The sequence below is a fragment of the Panicum hallii genome, chromosome 6 (assembly GCF_002211085.1).
Source record: "Panicum hallii strain FIL2 chromosome 6, PHallii_v3.1, whole genome shotgun sequence".
In the NCBI taxonomy this organism is placed as follows: Eukaryota; Viridiplantae; Streptophyta; class Magnoliopsida; order Poales; family Poaceae; genus Panicum; species Panicum hallii.
In genome coordinates this window covers 44970487-44990521 of record NC_038047.1, presented here as the reverse complement: position 1 = coordinate 44990521, position 20035 = coordinate 44970487, and the positions used below count along the sequence as shown (strand labels likewise).

The 20035-nt window shown below is 50.1% G+C and overlaps 2 protein-coding genes across 3 annotated transcripts; one reads left to right on the top strand and one right to left on the bottom strand.

Annotated features, from left to right (window-relative positions):
• Positions 1-731: 731 nt before the first annotated feature.
• Positions 732-6646, top strand: LOC112897081 (protein indeterminate-domain 5, chloroplastic-like). Of its 2 annotated transcripts, none has more exons than XM_025965277.1 (4): positions 732-990; positions 1602-1954; positions 2073-2469; positions 5055-6646. In XM_025965277.1, the coding sequence occupies exons 2-4, from the start codon at positions 1831-1833 to the stop codon at positions 6118-6120; spliced, it is 1587 nt and encodes a 528-aa protein (XP_025821062.1). In that variant the 5' UTR covers positions 732-990; positions 1602-1830; the 3' UTR covers positions 6121-6646. The 2 variants fall into 2 exon arrangements, with proteins under 2 accessions (XP_025821062.1, XP_025821061.1); XM_025965276.1 differs by having other exon boundaries at positions 1602-1963; positions 5055-6512.
• A 1602-nt stretch (positions 6647-8248) lies between these two features.
• Positions 8249-14744, bottom strand: LOC112897059 (probable rhamnogalacturonate lyase B). Its single transcript, XM_025965247.1, has 17 exons — positions 14604-14744; positions 12328-12834; positions 12037-12139; positions 11837-11958; positions 11546-11599; positions 11307-11426; positions 11081-11200; positions 10849-10990; positions 10583-10753; positions 10305-10460; positions 10044-10150; positions 9823-9913; positions 9578-9719; positions 9337-9493; positions 9134-9250; positions 8907-9033; positions 8249-8800 (listed from the first exon to the last, which is right to left on the bottom strand). Exons 2-17 carry the CDS (start codon positions 12339-12341, stop codon positions 8561-8563), a joined length of 1983 nt encoding a protein of 660 aa, XP_025821032.1. The 5' UTR covers positions 12342-12834; positions 14604-14744; the 3' UTR covers positions 8249-8560.
• Positions 14745-20035: the final 5291 nt, after the last annotated feature.

The window sequence follows — 20035 nt, the reverse complement described above, 5'->3', positions numbered from 1 at the left end:
TCATGTAACCAGCAAGAAAAAACATAGATAAATTTTGCAAAGGCTTTGATCGAATTGTTAAGTTTTGCTATCAATATTTTTGATTAACCCATGCAAATAGTGTAATTGGTGTAGCTGGATAATGGGGATATGAGAAGTAACTAAAGAAACGATGAGGTCAAGCCAAAAATTAATTTAAATTACTTTCATATATGGAGCACAATCCTACGAGAAGAAAATACCATCGGCTTGCGAGGTCTTTTTATCCCCGTCCGGAATTGCGTAGAACATGGATGGGACGTGTGTGCAAGTGGAACAAAGGAAAAAGGAAACAATTTCGTGTGGTTCTCAGTCAGTGGTTTATCCAGGGCCATGCTTGCATCTCTAGAGAGACCATTGTACTGTGATGTATAGTCAGTATCTGGTTATCATTAACCCTCCCTTTTTCAGGTCGATTTTCCGTATATAAATAATCTTGGTTACAGTAGTATAAACATAGAGATCTACTGCTTTTAATTTGTGTCTCAAAAGATTTAATTGTAAATAGCTAGGGTAACTGATGAGCAATGCAAGGAACAGCTGATTAATATAACATCATCTATCTACGGAGTTGAAAGGGATGAGCATCTTGACTCTTGAGGTGGTCCCGGACAGGGCACACGCGGGCCCCACCGTCCAGGTCACTGTCGTCGATGGGCGATGGCTAGCTCACCCCCAGCCCTTTTCCTAGTTGGATCAGCGAGCGCTTGCTGCCTTACCCATCGACCTGAATAGCTGATTATGGGTGTGTGAGGTGATGGGGTATTGCTCATAACCAACCACCACTCACCGCTAGCTCCTCCCTCCCTCTCCTTCCACCTCCTCCTCCTCTTTCCCTTCCGTGTGTGTTCCGGCCAAGAGGGAGAGCGAGAGAGGGGCGCGTGCTCCGGTTGCTAGCTTCAGTTCGATCCGCGTAGCGCTGCCCCCTCCTCGATCGATCGCCCGCCTTTCAGAATTCACTATTATCATCCGGTTCGTGCTTATTGATGCAACCTCGATTTGCTCATCTTATCAATTCTCTTGTTCGATTCCTCTCTTGATTAGCGTTAGATGTGCATGCGTTGTTTGTCGTCGTTGATGCTTTGGTTTCTTGCATGTACGTTTGCATCTCTTGTTCTTTCTCCATGGCCGCCCTCTCTGCACCTGCTCGCTAGCCCCCTTTGTGCTACGCATAGCTTCCCCTCTTTTACGCCTTGTTTGCAAGCGCAACAACCGCGGCTAGGTTTGTTTGGACTTCCTTCCTCCTCGGTTCTCCCTTTTCACCGCTTGCTTTAGTTTCCTTGTTGCTTTGTAGAGACGATTGGAGCTACTTTACTTTGTCCTCTTTGGCTCTGGGTTGTATGTATGTAGCACACACAGATCCATGCATCCATCCATCCATGTCCATGCATGCTCCAGCCTCCAGTCAACAAGTGATGTGTCGTCGTAGTACATGTACTACTTGCATCTCGATCTCTATCTGTCGTCAGTCCTTCCTTCCTGGATGGATAGACACGCATAGCTAGATGGTGGATTTCTTTGTGCAAGCAGCTTACTTGTTGCCAAGCTCACACCATTTGCCTCTTCTCTCGTTTGTCTTTTAGATCGATCGACCGGTCGTGCAGAAGAAGCCGGAGAGTCAGGTAGGCTACTGTCCAAGCTAAGAAGAGACACTAGCAGTCACGCTGCCACACTCCGTGACTTGGACTGGCCAGTGTGACCGGCCGGTAGCTCGCTTGCTTCTCGGTCTCTACTAGCTACTAGCAGCAGCAGGTGGTGCTGGTGCCGTGCCAATCCAATCAACTCGTCAGCTAGCTGAGATCGACGCGATACATGGCGGCTGCCCACCTGTTCGGACTCGGCGACGCGCAGATGCAGCCGCCGCTGCCGCAGCAGGCGGCGCCGCCTCCTCCGGCAGCGCAGGCCCCGGCACCCAAGAAGAAGAGGAACCAGCCCGGTAACCCAAGCAAGTACCCCGAGAGATCCCCTTCGTTCGATGTTGCGATTCCATTCGACGATTACCCAATAATTATTCATACGATACTAATACAAAAAAAACACCGGCCTGCCTGCAGATCCCGACGCGGAGGTGATCGCGCTGTCCCCCAAGACGCTGCTGGCGACGAACCGGTTCGTGTGCGAGGTGTGCAACAAGGGGTTCCAGCGGGAGCAGAACCTGCAGCTGCACCGGCGCGGGCACAACCTGCCGTGGAAGCTGAAGCAGAAGAACCCCAAGGAGACGCGGCGGCGGGTGTACCTGTGCCCGGAGCCGACGTGCGTCCACCACAACCCGTCGCGGGCGCTGGGCGACCTCACCGGGATCAAGAAGCACTACTGCCGGAAGCACGGCGAGAAGAAGTGGAAGTGCGACAAGTGCAACAAGCGTTACGCCGTGCAGTCCGACTGGAAGGCGCACTCCAAGACCTGCGGCACGCGCGAGTACCGCTGCGACTGCGGCACCCTCTTCTCCAGGTATCGACCGTTGTCTTCGTCGTCTTCGATTCGATTCGGTTCATCAGCAATCGATCGAGAATTTCAGTTTCTTCCAAACTTGCAATTCCGTTACTGTTTATTTTGTGCTAGTACAACTTAGAAGTACTTTTGATTTTTTTTCTTTTTATGTGCTGGTACTGGTAATAAGCGGTAGGGTATGGGTTGGGGGGCGGCGTGTATGCATGATTGGGTCATGATGGCCGGATTCAGTTCAGGCACGGAAAGGCATGCGAGCGAGATCCATGGTGATTTGATGCATGGGAGTTAGGGTTAGGGCTGTCACTGGCCGGCAAGCAAGCGAACTGCTTTCTGCGCCCTTGCTGCTAGCTGCGTCTTGCCTTCTTGCTTTGCTTGCTTGCTTGCGCTTTTCTTTTCTTTTCTTGTTTGGAAATTGGACTTGCTTGGATTCCATCCCATTCCGTCCCCCTTTGCGCGCTAGATTTTTTCGACCATCTCTCTCCCTCTCTCTCTCTATCTCTCTCCTAGAGAGAGAATTGTAGAGAGAGAAAGGGGGGTGGTCACACGTGAACTGATAGCTAGCTCCCGTCCGTCGCCCCTCCTGGCTCTGTGCCTGCCTCTCTCTGTAGCGGCTGCAGTGGATGCCATGCCATGGTCGTTTTGAGAGTTGGAGAAGAAGACAAAAGCCAGTCTCCTTTTTCTCCTCGGAGTCCGCATCCTGCAGGGCTCCTTAGCTGCTCCTTCTCTCTCCATGCCTCCTGACCTCCATCTCCATGGATGGGCCGGGATCCCCACCTGTTCACGTGATGACATTTGCTTGTCTCGCCAGCAGCACGGCCATTGGCAGCCTGTTCTCATGTGACCGTGACGCCCGGATGGGATGCATCGCGCGCGCATGCATGCAGCGACACTCACTGCTCCCTCTTCTCTCTATTCTTTTCATGGCGGTCGTCGTCGTCTCTCCTCGTCTGAAACGACGACTACATGCAGGCGAAGCGACCGATGCGAGAGGAAGATGATAGATACCACTCGATATAGATACAGGGTTTTTGCTGTGCTTCTGTTCATGCATGTAAACGCATCACGTATTCATGGTAAGGATATGCTTGCAATTTTCCCATGTCAGTATGTTCTTGGATCCTAGCTAGCTGAAGGGAGGAGTACGAACTGCATTTGGGCATGACAATTCCTTAATTCCGTCAATTTTCCCTTTCCATTTCTGGCTTCCTTTGGATGCACAGCACTGTTCATGTCATGGCCTGCACTTTGGACATCCCATCCAAAACAGAAAAGTTGTTCATTCTTTCAGTTAACCCAAAAGACTACCCAGCAGTTCACATCTACACACTAGCATACAAAACATCAGCTCTTTTTCAGAAACTCATTAGATGTTATAGAATAGCTACTAACGGGTAGTACATAGAGTCTGTTAAATGTAAGTCATATACTTCTTTTGGTCCTTTGTACGGTGATGAATGAAATTCCACTAGCTAGCTAGTTATATAGGGAACACCCTTTCAACATCAGGGATATTTGAAACCTGTTCAGCAGTTCCTGAGAAATACTACAATGATTCTGAAACGTGTTCTTCTTATTAATCAACACCTGTATTTTAAGAAAAGAAGGATTCTGAAACGCGTAGTTCAGTTTGTCTTGAAAATTAATAAACTTGGCAAACATTTTCTTAACCTAATTTAATAACTCTGGTATTTATTTAGCTCAACAACTACACAAAAGTTTTCAACATTTTTTTTTCAAAAACCTTACAACTGTTTTGGAAAGCCGGCTTGCCTCTATTTTTAACCTCAATAGTTTGAACATATAGCCACATAGCACACCAAAATTCTATATTTCCAGTGCCCACCAAATTGCATCAGAAGAAAATAGGAAAAATACAAATAGAAAAATTGATAACTAAAAATGTAATAAATTACAACTGGTCAAAAACATTCCCAGAATTTAGGCACTCATACAAGAAGGTATTTCCAAACATTAATTGTTTGAATGCGATGAAAAAAGCCATGTCTAATTGAAGCACACTAGTAAATTATAACTACCATTTTCCGGATATGTCTCTCTATCTCTACTATTTCTAAAATAAGCAATAATTTCTTGATTCGTCAATTGAAATACTAATTGAAATCCGGATAAATCAATTGTAATCCTAATCGGAATACAGACAGGTCAATCGTAATCTTAATCAGAATCTGGACAGATCAATCGGAATCCGGACAATCGATGACTCATGCCGTTACGACACGGCCTGTAAAGGTGTAAAAAAGCACAAAATTGATGGTCTCATGTAGGTATATGTAAAATTAGCACCGTACCGGCACTGTGCTAGTTATAACTAAAATCTCAGTTTGTTATTTTCCAAGTGTTTAATTTGCATTATTTCAATCACCTTTCTAGGCTCTTGTATCAACATGCCTTGCAATGCTATTTACTGTGCTAGTGCAGGAATTACCACTGTAATTTCAGTTTACAAATATTTTTTTACAAGAATCAGTTTGCAAATATTTTTCTATACAAGCTTCAGCTTACAAATATCAATTGCCTAATAATTAGTCTCTGATGTGTTTTTTCTTTGGCTCTGGGTCTTGCAGGAGGGACAGCTTCATCACCCACCGTGCGTTCTGCGACGCGCTGGCGCAGGAGAGTGCACGGGCGCCGCCGATCGGCGCCGGCATGTACGGCTCCGGCGGCATGGCCCTCGGCCTCTCCGGGTTGGCCGCCCCTCAGTTGCATTCCTTCCAAGACCAAGCCCACTCCTCGGCCACCACCACCATCAGCGGCAATCCGGCGGCGCAGTTCGAACACATCATGCCGTCCTCGGCCGGCTCCCCAGCGTTCCGCGGCGCGCAACAGGCGTCGTCCACCTCCTCGCCGTTCTACCTCGGCGGCGCCGAGGACGGCCACCAGAGCCAACCGGGACACACCTCGCTGCTCCACGGCAAGCCGGCCTTCCACGGCCTGATGCAGCTGCCGGAGCAGCACGGCCAGCCGGGGAGCAACGGCCTCCTCAACCTGGGGTTCTTCTCGGGCGCGAGCAGCGGCCAGGACGCGCGCCTCGTTTTCCCGGACCAGTTCAACGCTACCGCGGGAGGGAACGGCCGCGGCGATGGCGGCGAGCACGGCAACAGCAGCGCCAACACCGAGTCCGCGGCCATCTTCTCCGGGAACCTAATGGGCAACCAAATGGCAGGCGACGGCGGCGGCGGATTCTCTTCATCCTTGTACAACTCAACCGAGACCGTGGCGCCGCCGCAGATGTCGGCGACGGCGCTGTTACAGAAGGCCGCGCAGATGGGCGCGACGACGAGCGGCGGCGGCGCCGGCGGCAGCGTGAACTCTCTGCTCAGGGGGCTGAGTAGCGGCGGCGCCTTGAACGCGAGACCAGCCGGAGCAGCTGGGTTCATGGCCGGGGAGAGCTCGTCGTCGAGGAGCACCTCTCAGGCCGAGAACGAGAGCCAGTTCCGGGACCTGATGAACTCGCTGGCGGCTTCCGGGAGCGGTGGCTTCCCCGGCATGGACGACGGGAAGCTGAGCACGAGAGACTTCCTTGGCGTCGGCGGCGGCGTCGTGCGGAGCATGGGCGGCGCGGCGGGGCTTCCGCTGCGTCACGGCGCCGCGGGCATTGGCATGGGCTCATTGGACCCAGAAATGAAGTAGTAGGAGATCGAATGGAAAGCAACCAAGGCAAGGCATGCATTGATCATTGGAGCCATGGACAAGCATCTTCGACTGATCTTGCATGCAAGGTAAGCATATAGCAGCAGCCTAGCTACTGACTAGGGTTCATGGAGTTGCATTGGTTGGTGAATGGTGATGAAGATGATGAGGCCATCAACCATCATCATCCTCTGTGCCATGGTGCTGCATGGTGAATATAAAGGTGATTTGCATGATCCATGTTGCACTGTGTTGTTTAATGGTGATGGGATATGTATTGTAGGGCAGTGTAGCTTCTGGAGAACATGAAATTCGACCAAAAAATACTAGCAGAAAGGCCGGACCATTTACATTCGTTAAATGTCGTTAAATATCGGTGTCTAATTAGTTAATTTTGGCTCATGCTACATAATATTGGTCTCAGGTTGAAGCAGTGAATTTTCTTCTGGCCAGTAATGTCTGGCCCGGGTATATCTCTGGGCAGGGATTTCGTACTGATGGTACTATTTAATTTTAATTTGGGTAATTTTTGTCAGATTTTGAGATTTGACAATGTTTAAGTCAAAATTTATTTGACAATATAATTCATTTTGTTTAACATTTGATTGAAGGCATCATGACACAGTAGTTAGCTCTTCGGTCAAAAAAGAAAAAACTAGCATTGAATTTAGGAAGTTTCGAGTGCGGATATTGTACTCCCTCTATCCTAAAAGAATGCAACTCTCGCTTCCCGAGAAGTCAAACAATTTCAACTTTAACCAAATTTATACAAAATAGCATTAATATTTATGTTATAAAATAAGTATAATTAGATTAACCATGTAATATATTTTCATACTAAATCTAATTTGGAGACATAAATATTTTTAATTTTTTGTATAAGTTTGGTCAAATTTGAAATTGTTTAAATTTCCCGGGAAGCGAGAGTTGCATTCTTTTTGAAAACGGAGGGAGTATTTCTTTTTAGAAATATAAGCAAAGACGCCTTCTCAGCTTCATTTATTGTATGACTAAAACAATCTAATAGTGGTAATAATCGCAAGAGAAGCATGAAAAAGAACGTGAGTCACTTGATTAATTCCTATGTTGTTTTAAGTAACATTTTCTTTTTGCCGGTCAAAGGGTAGATTCATCGATCAATTTCGAATTTTGGTAAAATGTTGTGCTGATTACAAGTGTTTTGACTAATCATAAAACTTATGTATTCACGCCTATAAAAAGGAAAGAAAGAAAGAAAGAAAGAAAGAATAGAATGCAGCATCTAAAGCAATTCAAGGCCATATATAACATTATTATCCCTCCCCCTTTTTGTCAGGACCATGCCCTGCGGCTGAGGTAGTCAATATATCCCTCAACCGTATATACCTGTCATCTTGCATTTGGATATTTCGATCATTATTTAATACTTACATATATATTCGTCAAGCGCCCACTATGATTTGCTATAACCATCCTGAACCACACCAGATCTATCTCTGTCTCAAACAATAACAAGCTAATTAATGTCTTGCGCGAATAATAGAATTATCATGGTTTGGTAATTTTTTACTTTTGCCAGCCATAGGATTGAAAATCCAATGATCTACACCCATAATTCCTTTCAATTTTATGTGAAAACAAGAGTCCCATAAAAATTACTAAAGCTAAAATCTTCAATAAATCCTCAAATTGTCATTTGAATATTGTAGAGCTCATGAGCTGTAGCTATTTTTTGGATTCATTGTGTCCAAAAGTATCTCCATGATCTTTTTCCTCATTTAAATATTTTCTCACATATAAATTAAAAAACCATACCACGCTAACTCTAAAAAAACCGTTTTGGTTGGGCTCACATACGCCAAAACTAGATGTTACTGAAAGGTGTGGTATCGAGAACTAGACGGTGTTGGAGTTGGAGGTCAAAATTAGACAACCTAAAGAGTTGCGGGTTGAAATATGGACTTATTCTTCTAAAATATTCAAAAAAAGACATTGATGTCCAAAATTTAAACGTGGCTTATTTTTAACTAGATGCATTGAGTATATATGTTGTCCTAATTTGGTTATGGTATTCCGCCCACTTTTGCAGCGCTTAAATGCTGAGGTAAATGTCAGAATGTAGAAAGGAAGAACATGTTGGCCACACAGCTTCGCACCATACAAAAAGAATAGAATTAACCAGTGCGTATTAGAGGATGGATGATACTGCTAACTAATACATAAATACGTATCCATACTAGGTCATTGCAACTCTCTACTTGAAAAGTGCACAGAAACTAGGTAAGACAAGCTAGGTCAGCTACTCAGCTTAGACTGAATGGTCGGACAAATGAGAAAACTCAACTAGCCTAAGCTATGTAACTCCACAATGTTACACTTCTCCAATCATAGGCATTTGGAGTCATATAGCGAATACAGTTGTATTTTCACAATAACTATCAGCTAGTTGGTGCAGAACATATTAGCAACCACACGGTCCCTCCAATCGCAAGTAGTCATACATCAGCCCCTGAAACGGGCTCTGGTTCCTGGGCTGCTTCAGGTAGATTGTGTTCATCCCTTGGACAAGCCAGGCACTATCCACATTGATGTTGAACAGCCAGTATAGCCCATGGATCCCGTGCCTTGCTACGGCGTTGTCCCTGCCGATCAGTCCAGTGGCGAAGTGAGGAACACCCCTGTCCTTATCGTTGAAGAAAACCTGCACAAGAAGATTGATCATGCATGGATTTTTCAGTGAGGACATCTGACAAGAGAGAACTGAAAGAAGAAGATAGGGAAGACCAATGTCTTCTTTCTGAAATCACCTGCAACTCAGCACGTGCCGAAGACGCAAGCGCTACTCGGAACTTATAGGCGCTGCCTGGACTCACACTGTCAAGATTGAACTTGATTTGCCATGTAGTTGGTTGGTAAGTGTTCTCATCAACTTTTCTGATGTGGAGACAGGCACAGATGTTAGCACTCGGCAGAAGAGATTCATATATTTATCTTTGTGCAGGCAGTTGTATCTGAAGGAAACAACAAACTACACCTGTTAACGTGAGCATAGAACCAATCGGTGCTATAGTCGCTCTGGCCGATTGTGTACACCAGATCACTGTCTGGGTATAGTTCTGCATATCGTTCCCAAAGTCCGTATTGCCTAAACCTGCAATTACCGGTGACCGTTCAGAAGACTATAAGATAGGAATTAATGATGATCAGTTCATGGTCAACAGAGCAATCTCAGCTGACCTGTCAGGGTGGTTGATGTACAATCTATTGACGTATTTGGGGTTAGGTTCTGGAACATAGAACTCAGCGGCAGATCGATCAGGTACTCCAATCTCCCACATCGTCGGACCGTCTCTTGGTGGTTGATACACAAGGTCACCCAGATAAATATCATCCCCTGCATATCAATACTCAATACATAAGGAGACCGCTAAAAGTTGCCAGAGGAATGTATGTATGCCAGCCAACTGAAGATGCTTACCTGAAGCTATCGTCAGTGTAGCATCTAATTTGTAGTCCCCTATGAAACCGGGAACCCATGCATACAGGTTGTAGTTCCCAGTTACAATGTTCCTTATGTAGAAGCTCCCATCTACGTCTGCTCTACACCAGAATTGGTATCCCTGTGGAAATGCAGTGTGCGAGAATAAACTGAATACCCTGAAACTAAAAAGCAACTCCTTTATGTGAACAGAAACAGGGAATGCACACGGCATGCTAGTTTACCTTGCACTCTCTTTGCCAGGATCCAGCTTCTCCTGGTAGGGCCAAGCCTACATAGGCTCCAGAGGCATAAAGGTCCCCATCATCTATATACCTAAATGACATGATGGTTAATAAGGGGTTTAAGAGGAATTTAACTACATCAGGAGCACTAAAGAGTTTCAAACTACTATAATCTTATAAACTAGTTGCTGGAAAAACTGGAAAGTGGTGGCACTTGATACCTGTCACGAACTAATAATCTACCAGAGACGCATCCTCTTTGCTCAGTCTTCTGAAAATCATCTGAAAGTGCGAAAGAATATGGCCAGCTTTCTTTCTCAATCATCATCTGATGACACAAGGGAAAACATAAAACAAACAAAGTTACTTCACAGTTCTGTAGTACTCATAGCGCATGGAAAAGATAAGTAGCTAGTAGCTGGTAGTTACTTTGTCTGAAATCTGATTTATTTTTTTGACCAGGAAATCTGAATTATTGTCACCTGAACTTTTGCATCCTCCCAGAGCATGGTTGGGTCACTCCCGTCCCAACTGGAATTAAGGTACATGAATACCGGTCCATGGACCTTTTTCCAGTATTCTCCATTCGTAAACATGGGTGAAAGGTCATCCCCCGCATAATGTGCGCTAAGAAACATCTGTAGTAAGATGGGATAATACATTCAGAATAATAAATTGCATATCAGCAAATAATATGAGCGCTGGTTCAGACTCTTTGTGGGTTCCAGATCATGATAAATGCCTGGTTGCCTGAACTTACAGCCAGCATAGTGGGGCCAACATGAGAGGTCAAATTCTGCTTCAGGGGTCCTCCTGTCCTGAACTCATCACTTGGAGTGATCTGCCAGAAGCCAATGGGAGGATCGAATGACATCCATCCATGGACATTGTTGTACTGGTCCTCGCAAGAGTACTGGTACTTGTCGTCAACCTTGACAGACATTATCAGCAATGTTCAAATTTAGAATGCAGCCAGATATTCACCATGGATAGCCAGCTATCTCTATCTCTGTCAGGCCAGCTTACCTCCCCTCTGAGGTCAGGATTGATTGGGTCCACAAGGAGCACAGCCTCAGGGTATGCTAATGGCTGACCTCGGGGAGGCAGTCGGTCGTCGGGCATTGGCATAATTCTCTGCCTGTCGTCAGCCAATGCCATGTAATGAAACCTGAAATTGCACCAAATCATAGATGGCTTCAATGGACAGCAACATTCAGACATTCAGTGAACAGGAAGAAGTTCAGATAGCTAGGCCTACTTGTCTTTCCGGAGCTTGAAAGCAACCCTTGTCTCTCCCAAGCCAAAATCAGGCCATCCTTCCTTATGCTCGTAGATTCCATAGGTGTAGAATCCTGAAGAACCCCGGAGAACGATGAACCTGTACAGAAATATTTGCTCCATTTAACATGTTCTCTTTCATTTTCGCCCGATGAATTGAGCTGATGAGAATTGCCGAATTGTTATGTTTTGTGTGCATCACTCACCTCTTATCGATGTTCAAGGGGACAGCTTTGCCTTCTAGAGAAGGATCCCAGTTTCTGGTGAAGGAGACCTCAGCCTGGTTCTCATCATGATATATGATGCGAAACTCAGTACCTTTGATCCTGCACAAGAATGTTCCAGTTCAGATTCAGTTGGGATTTTTTTTCCCTAAATCAGAAGCAAAATGCATTCATAGTGATCCGGTAGTCAAGTCTGAATTGTGAATTAAGAGAGCTCTTACACATCAAAGATGCCAGTTTTCTGTCCTGGTGGGTTCCAAACAAGGTCCCAGTACCTGACAGAACATGCAGCAAGTTACGCTTTGTCAACTCTGTTTCAGCATCAATTTTTCATGTATAGGCAATAGAAATCTTAACTAACTGAAGAATAAAGTACATTTTTAATTGTGCCAAAATCCAACTAGCAGCAATCCATTGAACTAAACAAATGATAGCAAAAGCGGAGATAAAAAAGAATGAAGTAACCAGAGGATAGCGAAGCAGCATAAAGTAATCAGAATTTGGTACCGTACCCTCTGTTGTCTTCCTTGTTAAGGATTTCCATGAGGTTATCCACACCATTGTAGCGTACACCGGTCACGATCCCGTCGGGGTTGGACAGCGTCAGCTCAAAGATGCCATTTTTTATCTCAACCTGCACGATCAAATCAACACACCAATCCTGCAATACTAAAACCAATTGGCTGAGGCGCCGGCGGATATGGGGACTCACATATCGGTCGCTGACCTTGACCCTGACGCCGGCGGTGGCGTCGACGGCGGCGCCGGCCGGCGAGGCCGCCCGCGGAGGGCCCATGCAGCAGAGGCTCCTGCAGCTTCAGGCCGTCGAGTACGCAGACGCATGCATACGAGAGAGATGAGAGGCAAGAAACCAGGGGCATGTGTTTGTGCGTATATATAGAAAACTGGCCGAGAAAGCTTGGAGCAGTAGTAATGGCGGCATTACCGAAATGGGTGTGCACATAAGCATGTGATTGGCTAGCAGCAGGAGCAGTAGTAGTACCTAAGCTTCCCCATGGAGATGGGCAGATCAACGGACCACGTCGTCCTCCACTACTTGCTGTTCTTGCTCGGTGCAGTTGGGGCGTACGTGGAGGCGCTTGGACGGGCGGTTATCCCTTGGGTTGGAAAGCAAGCATGGGAGGAGTGGAGTTGAAGCCAAGGAGGAGGAGATGGAGGGCGGCAATGGCGTCCTCCGGGCCTCGCTCGCGTCTTTAATTCTTTGTGGTTGGTCGGCAGGGACACTTATGACTTGCTGCCAGCTGCAGGAATGGCGAAAGATGGAAGTGGCTGGCCGGCTCGTGGCAACAGCGAAAGATGGATGTGTGTAAAAGATGCTGCAGCCTTGAAAGGAGTCTTGTTGGATTTGTAGTTCAGGAAGTTTGGCTGATGGGATTCTTGTAGGATTGTGTAATGTGCAGAGTTTTCTTTTACTTTCCTTTCTACTACTTTTAGCCTGTGCTAAGTAGGAACTCCTACTATCAATGCAAAGGCAGAGCACCTGCCCAACCTGTTCACAAAAGAAAAAAAAGACGTTTGGCTGATCAGAGTTTGAGCAATAAATTCCTGCTCATATTTGTGCGAATGTTAGCACGAAAATGCAGGGGGCAGATGATCATGGTCTCGGAAAAATGTTCGGCAAACCATCCAAACGAGTGCTGATCTTCATGGCTAGACAAATCAGTTGATGCAAGTTTGGTTGAAGCTGGAAACGGCTCCAAGTTTATTTTGCTAAGGGGAGTGGGGTTCCGAAGGCTAAAGTTTAGTATTGTCACATGGAAAAAAAATTATCATTTAAAAGTATTAAATAAAGTTTAATTATAAAATTAATTGTAAAATCTCTAGACTAATTCGCGGGATGAATCTAATGAGGTATATTAACCCATGATTAATTAATAGTTACTGCAGCATCACTATAACAAATCATAGATTAATTAGGCTCATTAAATTCATCTCGTGAATTAGCATTCATCTATGAAAAAATTGTATAAACATATTTTATTTAATATTTTAAATGGTAAAAGAAAATTTGATGTGATAGGACCAAACGGGGCCTAAACCTGTAGTTGGATTTGGCAATGATTATTAGGCCCGTCGCAAGGAGTTGTTGGGATTCTTGAATAAAGTATAGTTGGTGCCTTGCTAACATCATTATTATTCAGTAAAGTTTGTTTAAGAACATCCCTTCAGGTTCTGCCCTGGTTACACTTGTTTTTGCAAAAGAAAGAAAGAACAGAAGCAAACTCCCTCCAAACTTCAACAGTCTAGAAGCTGATGTGCGTACGGTAACCACTTGAAGCTGTGTGTGTAAGATAGAGATCGCTGTGGTTGAAGTAGTGCGTTAACCACAACCACATGAAGCTGTGCCTACTGATTAATCAGATAGTGCGAGCCTAATGCGAATTAAGCTTGTGCTTTTGTTTTTAAGAAAAGTTTGGTATATATAGCCGTGCGTTACTACAAGAAGCTATATAAATATATTAATTAGCATATAATAATATATATATATTATACATTATATATATTTTATAATAATATAATGAGGATCTGAGTTTTTTTCCGAAATGATTTTCTACCTAGATTTTGATTATAACTCCGATTGACGAATAAAAAGTTACTGATTATTTTAATAATGAGAGATAAATAATGGTAGAGATTAAACTTGTGCGCGGCCATCCGGATCGGATCCTGGCGCAGCATCGACGCGTGGAAGCCGACCACTGCCGCGCGCACCACGCGTCGCCGTCGTCTCTGCGGACTTTGCATCGAAAAGGAGGAAGACTTGGGAGGCCGATGGCCATTTGGGAAAGTGTTCTGGCCTCGTCTTCCTCCTGGAGCGGAGGAGCATTCCACCAGGCACCAGTCTACCATCGAGATTGATCTCTCCTCTCCTCCTGTTCGCTCCTGCACCATGGATCATGCAGAGGAGGACTGGGCTGCTTGGGGGAAAGGACAGTGCTCTTGGATTTCTCTCTCTGGCTTCTCTGTGACATGCTCACGGGCTGCTACCTGCCTAGAGGCTAGAGCACTGTCGCCTAGCCAAGAAAGCGAGCGAGCTATCTGGGTACTAGATGCGCAGGACGTGCTCATGTATCTGATCCTTTCTAGTTACTGTATTAGGATGAAAGCTTCCAAGGAGAAAGAAACCCAAGAGTCCATCAGGAGCACATGCACCAAGAGGCCGAGACAAATCAAATGAAATGAGCAGGAACCGCCTAGAAATTCAGACAAGCTTTGGAGTGGAGTGGATCACGAGAGCTTAGTATAGCGGCATGGTACCTTGGATTGGAGTTTGCAGAGTCCCTGCTGGCTCACCTGACCAGCACGACGAACAGGTCGACGAAGCAGGAAGGCACGGGACTCCGACAGAGAAAAGCCACAGGATTTATTTCGATTTACAACTGTGATGACAAGGTTGGCCGGTACTATCGCAGCGCCATGATCTATTAAAAATAATCAGAGCCCCATTGTTTGGCCAGAATCCATGGAGCGAGGACCTTAACATGCATGTGCCTCGATCCAGCATTCCCGTTGTCTAGAAACATGGAAGGCATATACATGCAGTTGTCTAGAAAGATACTTCCATTGTCTCATAATTCTATTAAATTTTGTGAATGTCTGATAGAAAACATTAGTCAAAGCCACATAGATCTTTCCATGTTCTAAACATAAGTAGTTTTTTTTAATCGGAGAGAGTATATGCTCAGAAACAAAGTGCACAGGATTTCTAACAAGTTTGGTACCCACTTAGATTTGGAGCATGATGTTGTCAAGTGTCAAACCTTGCACTGGTTGGCACTGGAGTTGGGTAGTGCCGATGATGGATACATGCAGGAGCACACAATTTGTCACAATCACTCTGCTCACTGGTCCAACAATATTATCATATCCCCAATCCTAACCAACAGTATTGTTCAGAAAATAGCAAAGTGAAAAACAAACATGAGGATACTACCACAGTGGGCTAAATTGGATTCAGTTCTGCAATCAGAGCCCACTTCTGCACGTAGTTCTGTGTGTGCACTGTAAATCTCTTCTCTGATGCCATCTGCCCTCTGACAAACCATGGCGTTATTAGCATAAACCCTAGCAGTAGTAGGTGATCTCCATCAATCAGTCCTTGAACTACAGCTCCATCTTCTCGATCATCTCCGCCAGCTCAGCTTGCTCCGCCGCCGACGCGTCCCCAGGGGCAGCGGAGACGGTGGTGCCACCGTCGCCCGCGCCCGACTCCGTCGTCGCCAGGCGCGCCATCATGGCGGAGAGGACGCGGTCGTTCCGGCGGTCCTCGTGGAGGGAGAGGAGCGTGCGGACGCACCGGCGCACCATCCCCCTCCGGCGCCGCCGGTCGCGGCTCTCCTGCCCGGCGCGCAGGCAGTCCGTGGGGAGCTTGGAGAGACGCCGGACCTCGCGCCGCCGCGCCGCGCGCTCGGTGCTGCCGCCCGCCGGCTCGCCTTGACGCGCGTTGATCCAGTCGAGGTCCGGAGGAGGCTGGTAGTAGCCGGCAGCCGCCAGCGCCCTCGCGATCGTACGCGGCCACGGCGGGGCTCCATGGCCGGCGGCCACGCCGGAAGCGGGTGCCGGCGGCGGCTCGAAGAAGTGCTTCAGCGCGGCCGCTGGCGTCGCAAGCGGCCGCGCCTTGGCCAGCACCGCGGCTAGGTCCCGAGAAAGGTCCTCACCCACTGATGACGTCACGCCCGGATCGTGGCCCGCCGCGGGAGATGCTGAAGACGCGCCGGCCACCGCTGGCTGCTCGACGTGATCCGGCGCGTCCATTGGCACCCTCCCAAGGGTCGTGCCGGCGAACAGCTCGGTCAGGAGTCGAGTAGGGTCTTGATCCGGCGCTGCACCTTGATGATCATCGTGCCCAGCCGTGGGCGACGCCGGCGGCTGATCGGCGTGGTTCGGCGCGGCCATGGGCGGCAGCGCCCCCGCACCAGTTGACGATCCGGTTAGGAGTTTAGGGGTCCCACAATCCGGCTAATCCGTGCTTTAGATGATCATCAAGGTCCTATATACGTGATGATGATGATGATGAAAGGGTGCACGTATACGTGTAGTACTATATATCAACGCCGGTCCGTGTCAACAAGGAAACCTAACTGACCCCGAGTATGGTACGTGTCCAGCACTTCAAACTGTAGTACGTGCGAGTGTGACGTGTCCGTCGCCTCGGACTCCGGCCGGGAATCAAGCCAAATCGTGGCGTCGTGCTCCGGTGCCCCCCGCGCGCCGCCGTACGTGTTCTGGTGACTCGTGAGTCGTGACCTGCAGTCAGCGGCGGCGATGGTGGCGTCGTACGTGCGCGTGGCCATGTGCCGCCGGCGAGCCGAGCACCGCGCCGTGCAGAGGCAGGCGGCCGTCGAGGTGCCGCGGGCTGGCCAAACCCGCCGTGGTGACTAGCGCGTCTCGGGCATGGATCGGAGCTCTTCCTTCTTCTGCGGCTCAACGCGAGGAGCGGAAGGCGGCAGGGTCTCGCGGCCATACGGTCGATCCAGGCCACGCGAGTCCCATCCAACGGACAGAAGAGGCCCAGGGGTGGACCGGACGGTTCACGAAACGACGTCCAGCCCCTGAGGTCGGGCTGGCCGGCTCCATGCCGCGCTAACCACCACCGCGGGCGTTCGCGGCTTCCTAGAGTGTGAGCAGCAGCAGGGATTGAAGAGAGAAGGGAATTTGGGGAGGAAGCACAGGTAGATGGGATTGGATTCAGGCAGAGGGCAGCTTGCGTGTGGCAAGTGGTTTAGTTGTTAATAGTTCATTACATGGGCCTCGCCCAGTTACGCATATCGCACGGGTGTTTGCCTTTGCGGGCCTGGTGGAACGTCTCGGCCCAGTCTTCGGCAGGCTCGGCGCTGGGCTGGAGTTGCTAACATAGAGGCCGTTGGGCTGCTGTCTGATCCACCGCAGCTGGCTGCTGGCCGGTCGTTGGACACGGCCACGCGCGCACCGGCGTGCGCGAGCGCGACACAGGTCTCGCCCGGCTGGCCGGCGACCGCCCGTCATACGCCGGCGGCGTTCGCCGCCTCGGGCGATAGCCGTGCACAGGCTGTCAGCCAGTTGCCGCGGAGCAGCTAGCGTGCCTCCATGCACGATTGAAATGCCGAGACCCGCCTGCTTCTTCGGCTGCTCGGATGTACTACACGGTACGGTTCAGCGCCGCGGCGGCGTTCGCCGGCCGTGCGAGCGTCCACGGCTGGAGAACCGCCTGTGTGCCTGCGTGCCGTCGATCGTCTTGCCCGACGAGTTGGACGCGGTCCCTAGTCTCGCCGCGGCCGCACGTTTGATGCACGCCACCGCTTGCGCCGGCCGCGAGGTGTGGTGCACGCTTGCAGGTGAATCGCGTGCTATAGACTTCTCGCCAAGATGGAATCGTTGGATGCAATGCGGCGACGAGCCGCGCGGGCACGACTCCGGCGAGCATCGCTGGACCGCAGCGTCGAGCTCCCGCAGCCGGGGCCTCGATAGCTTGCGAGCGATCCAGGCCGCACGTGTCAAATCCAACGGATACGAGAGGCCCGGGGTGGACGGTATTTCATCTACCGTCCACCCCGGACTGTAAACGGAATACCGTCCACCGTCGGGCTCGGGCCGGGCGTTCCTCGTCATGGTCAACGAGAACCAAGAAACCCCGCCGCCTCAATTCTCAAAAGCGAGCTCCCCGACCCCAAGCCCTCCCCGAGCACGCGCTCGTCGGCATGCCGTGCGCCGGGGCCGGCGGGCCTTGTCATTGAAGCCGACAAGCCGGAGGTGGACGTCCGCTGGCACACGCCGAGCGAGCTCCGTCCGCTTCGTTTGCTCTGTAGTTAGCGTCGTAAGCTTGTGATTGTGGACACCTGGTTCATTTGGTTATCTATCTTTAGCCTGCCCTGCAGAAACTCCATTGATGCCGAGGAGGTGGGATCCTGAAATTCAGAAATGCCATCACGAGTCATGACAAGCTCTGACATTGTTAGCTTCAGATGAATTCCTCGTTTGTATCCGACCTACCGATCTCAGTGTTGTTGGAAGATGTTCGGACGATGTTGCTGAAGTTGCAGCCGGTAGAGAAGAGATCGAATCAGCCCACCAATCTCAACTCTCTTGCGTGGAAGAATTGGCAATCTGACCGGGGCAGTCGCCGGGGCAAGCACGGCGTCTTGATCGACCTTCACTCCACCGCGGACTCCACAGGCCATAGCTGCTGCTGTGTTCGCAAGCCCCGCAGCGCGTACTCCAAGAAGGCACCGGCGCTCGGAAACGGACGCTCGTTGGCGTGCGCCGGCCGGCAACTAAGCCGAGCACCGCGCCGCCGTGCCATCGCTGACGGCTGACGCCGACATCGGAGGGTGCGGCGCGCAGGGAAGATGGCCGGAAGTCACGCAGGCCTAATCGTGCGGTGCTTCGGCTCACATCGCAGCGGGGATGAGCGAGACGTCGGCCTGTCCTGGATGATCTCGTGGCGACGGCAAGACAGGCCGACAGATGAAGCGCGCCGCGAGCCCGGCATGTGCCGCCGGCGAGCCGCTTATTGCGCGCGGACGCCGTAAAGCTGAGGACCGCGCCTTGGGGAACGCCGACGATGATTGGAGGGGGCGCTGCGCCGTGCAGAGGCCAGTGGCCGTCAAGGTGCTGCGCGCTGACCAACCCCGCCGTGGGCCACCGGAGCTCTTCGTTCTTCAGCGGCCCGCGGGTCAACACGAGAGGAAGGCGGAAGGGCCTCGCTGCCTTTCGGTCGATCCAGGCCGCACGAGTCCCATCCAACGGACAAGAGAGGTCCAGGGAGTGGACGGTATTTCATTTACCGTCCACCCCGGACGGTAATTGAAACGACGTCCACCCCCCGAGCTCGGGTTGGCCGGCGCCATCGATGGCGACCACGCCGCGCTGACCTCCATCGCGGGCGTCCACGGCTTCCGCGCAGGACATGGATGCCCTAGGGGTCTTTGAGCTGATGCCTGATCCACCGAAGCTAGCCGATAGAGCTCCTGGGCGTCACCGGCGAAGAGGCAGCTAGCGGCACGCGCGTCCTCGTGCTCCTCTTGGGCGGGCTCGCACCACACCGGTCGCGCGAACGTCCACGGATGGAGTACCACCAGTGTGCCTGCTGCGCCGTGCCGTTGAGGCTTCGATCATCTTCGCCGACGAGGTGCACCGTGCACGTAGTCGCCTGTCGCCGCGGCGCGCGCGTTTGAACGCAGCGCGGGAGCCGACCGCGCCGCGAGGTGTTGCAGACTTGCAGGTGCATCGCTTGCTAGGGAGGCTGCTCGCCCAGATGGAAACGTTCGACGGCGTTTGCAGCTGTTGCAGGCTTGCGGCGACGAACCGCGCGGGCACGCCGGACGCCGGCGAGCGGCGTTGGACCGCATGCTCGAGCTCCCGCTACCGGGCGGTAACCAGGTGCAGCCGGCGTTCTAGGCCTAGGCGTTCGCCAGTGGCGACGAGGATGAGTATAAAGGAAGACGCAGGCCTGGAGGGGCTGCCAGCGACGGCAAGACGATCCTCTTAGCGACACGGTGTCTTGGCGTCGTCGTCCAGGCCGGGGCAGCGGCAAGCGGACGAGAGCCCGTGAGAAACTCGGCAGGGCCTCGCTAGCTTGCAGGGGATCTAGACCGCACGATTCTATCCAACGGGTACGAGAAGCCCAGGTAGTTGACGGCATTTCATTTACCGTCCACCCCGGACGGTAGACGGAACACCGTCCACCCTGTTGCCTTCGGGCTCGGGCGTTC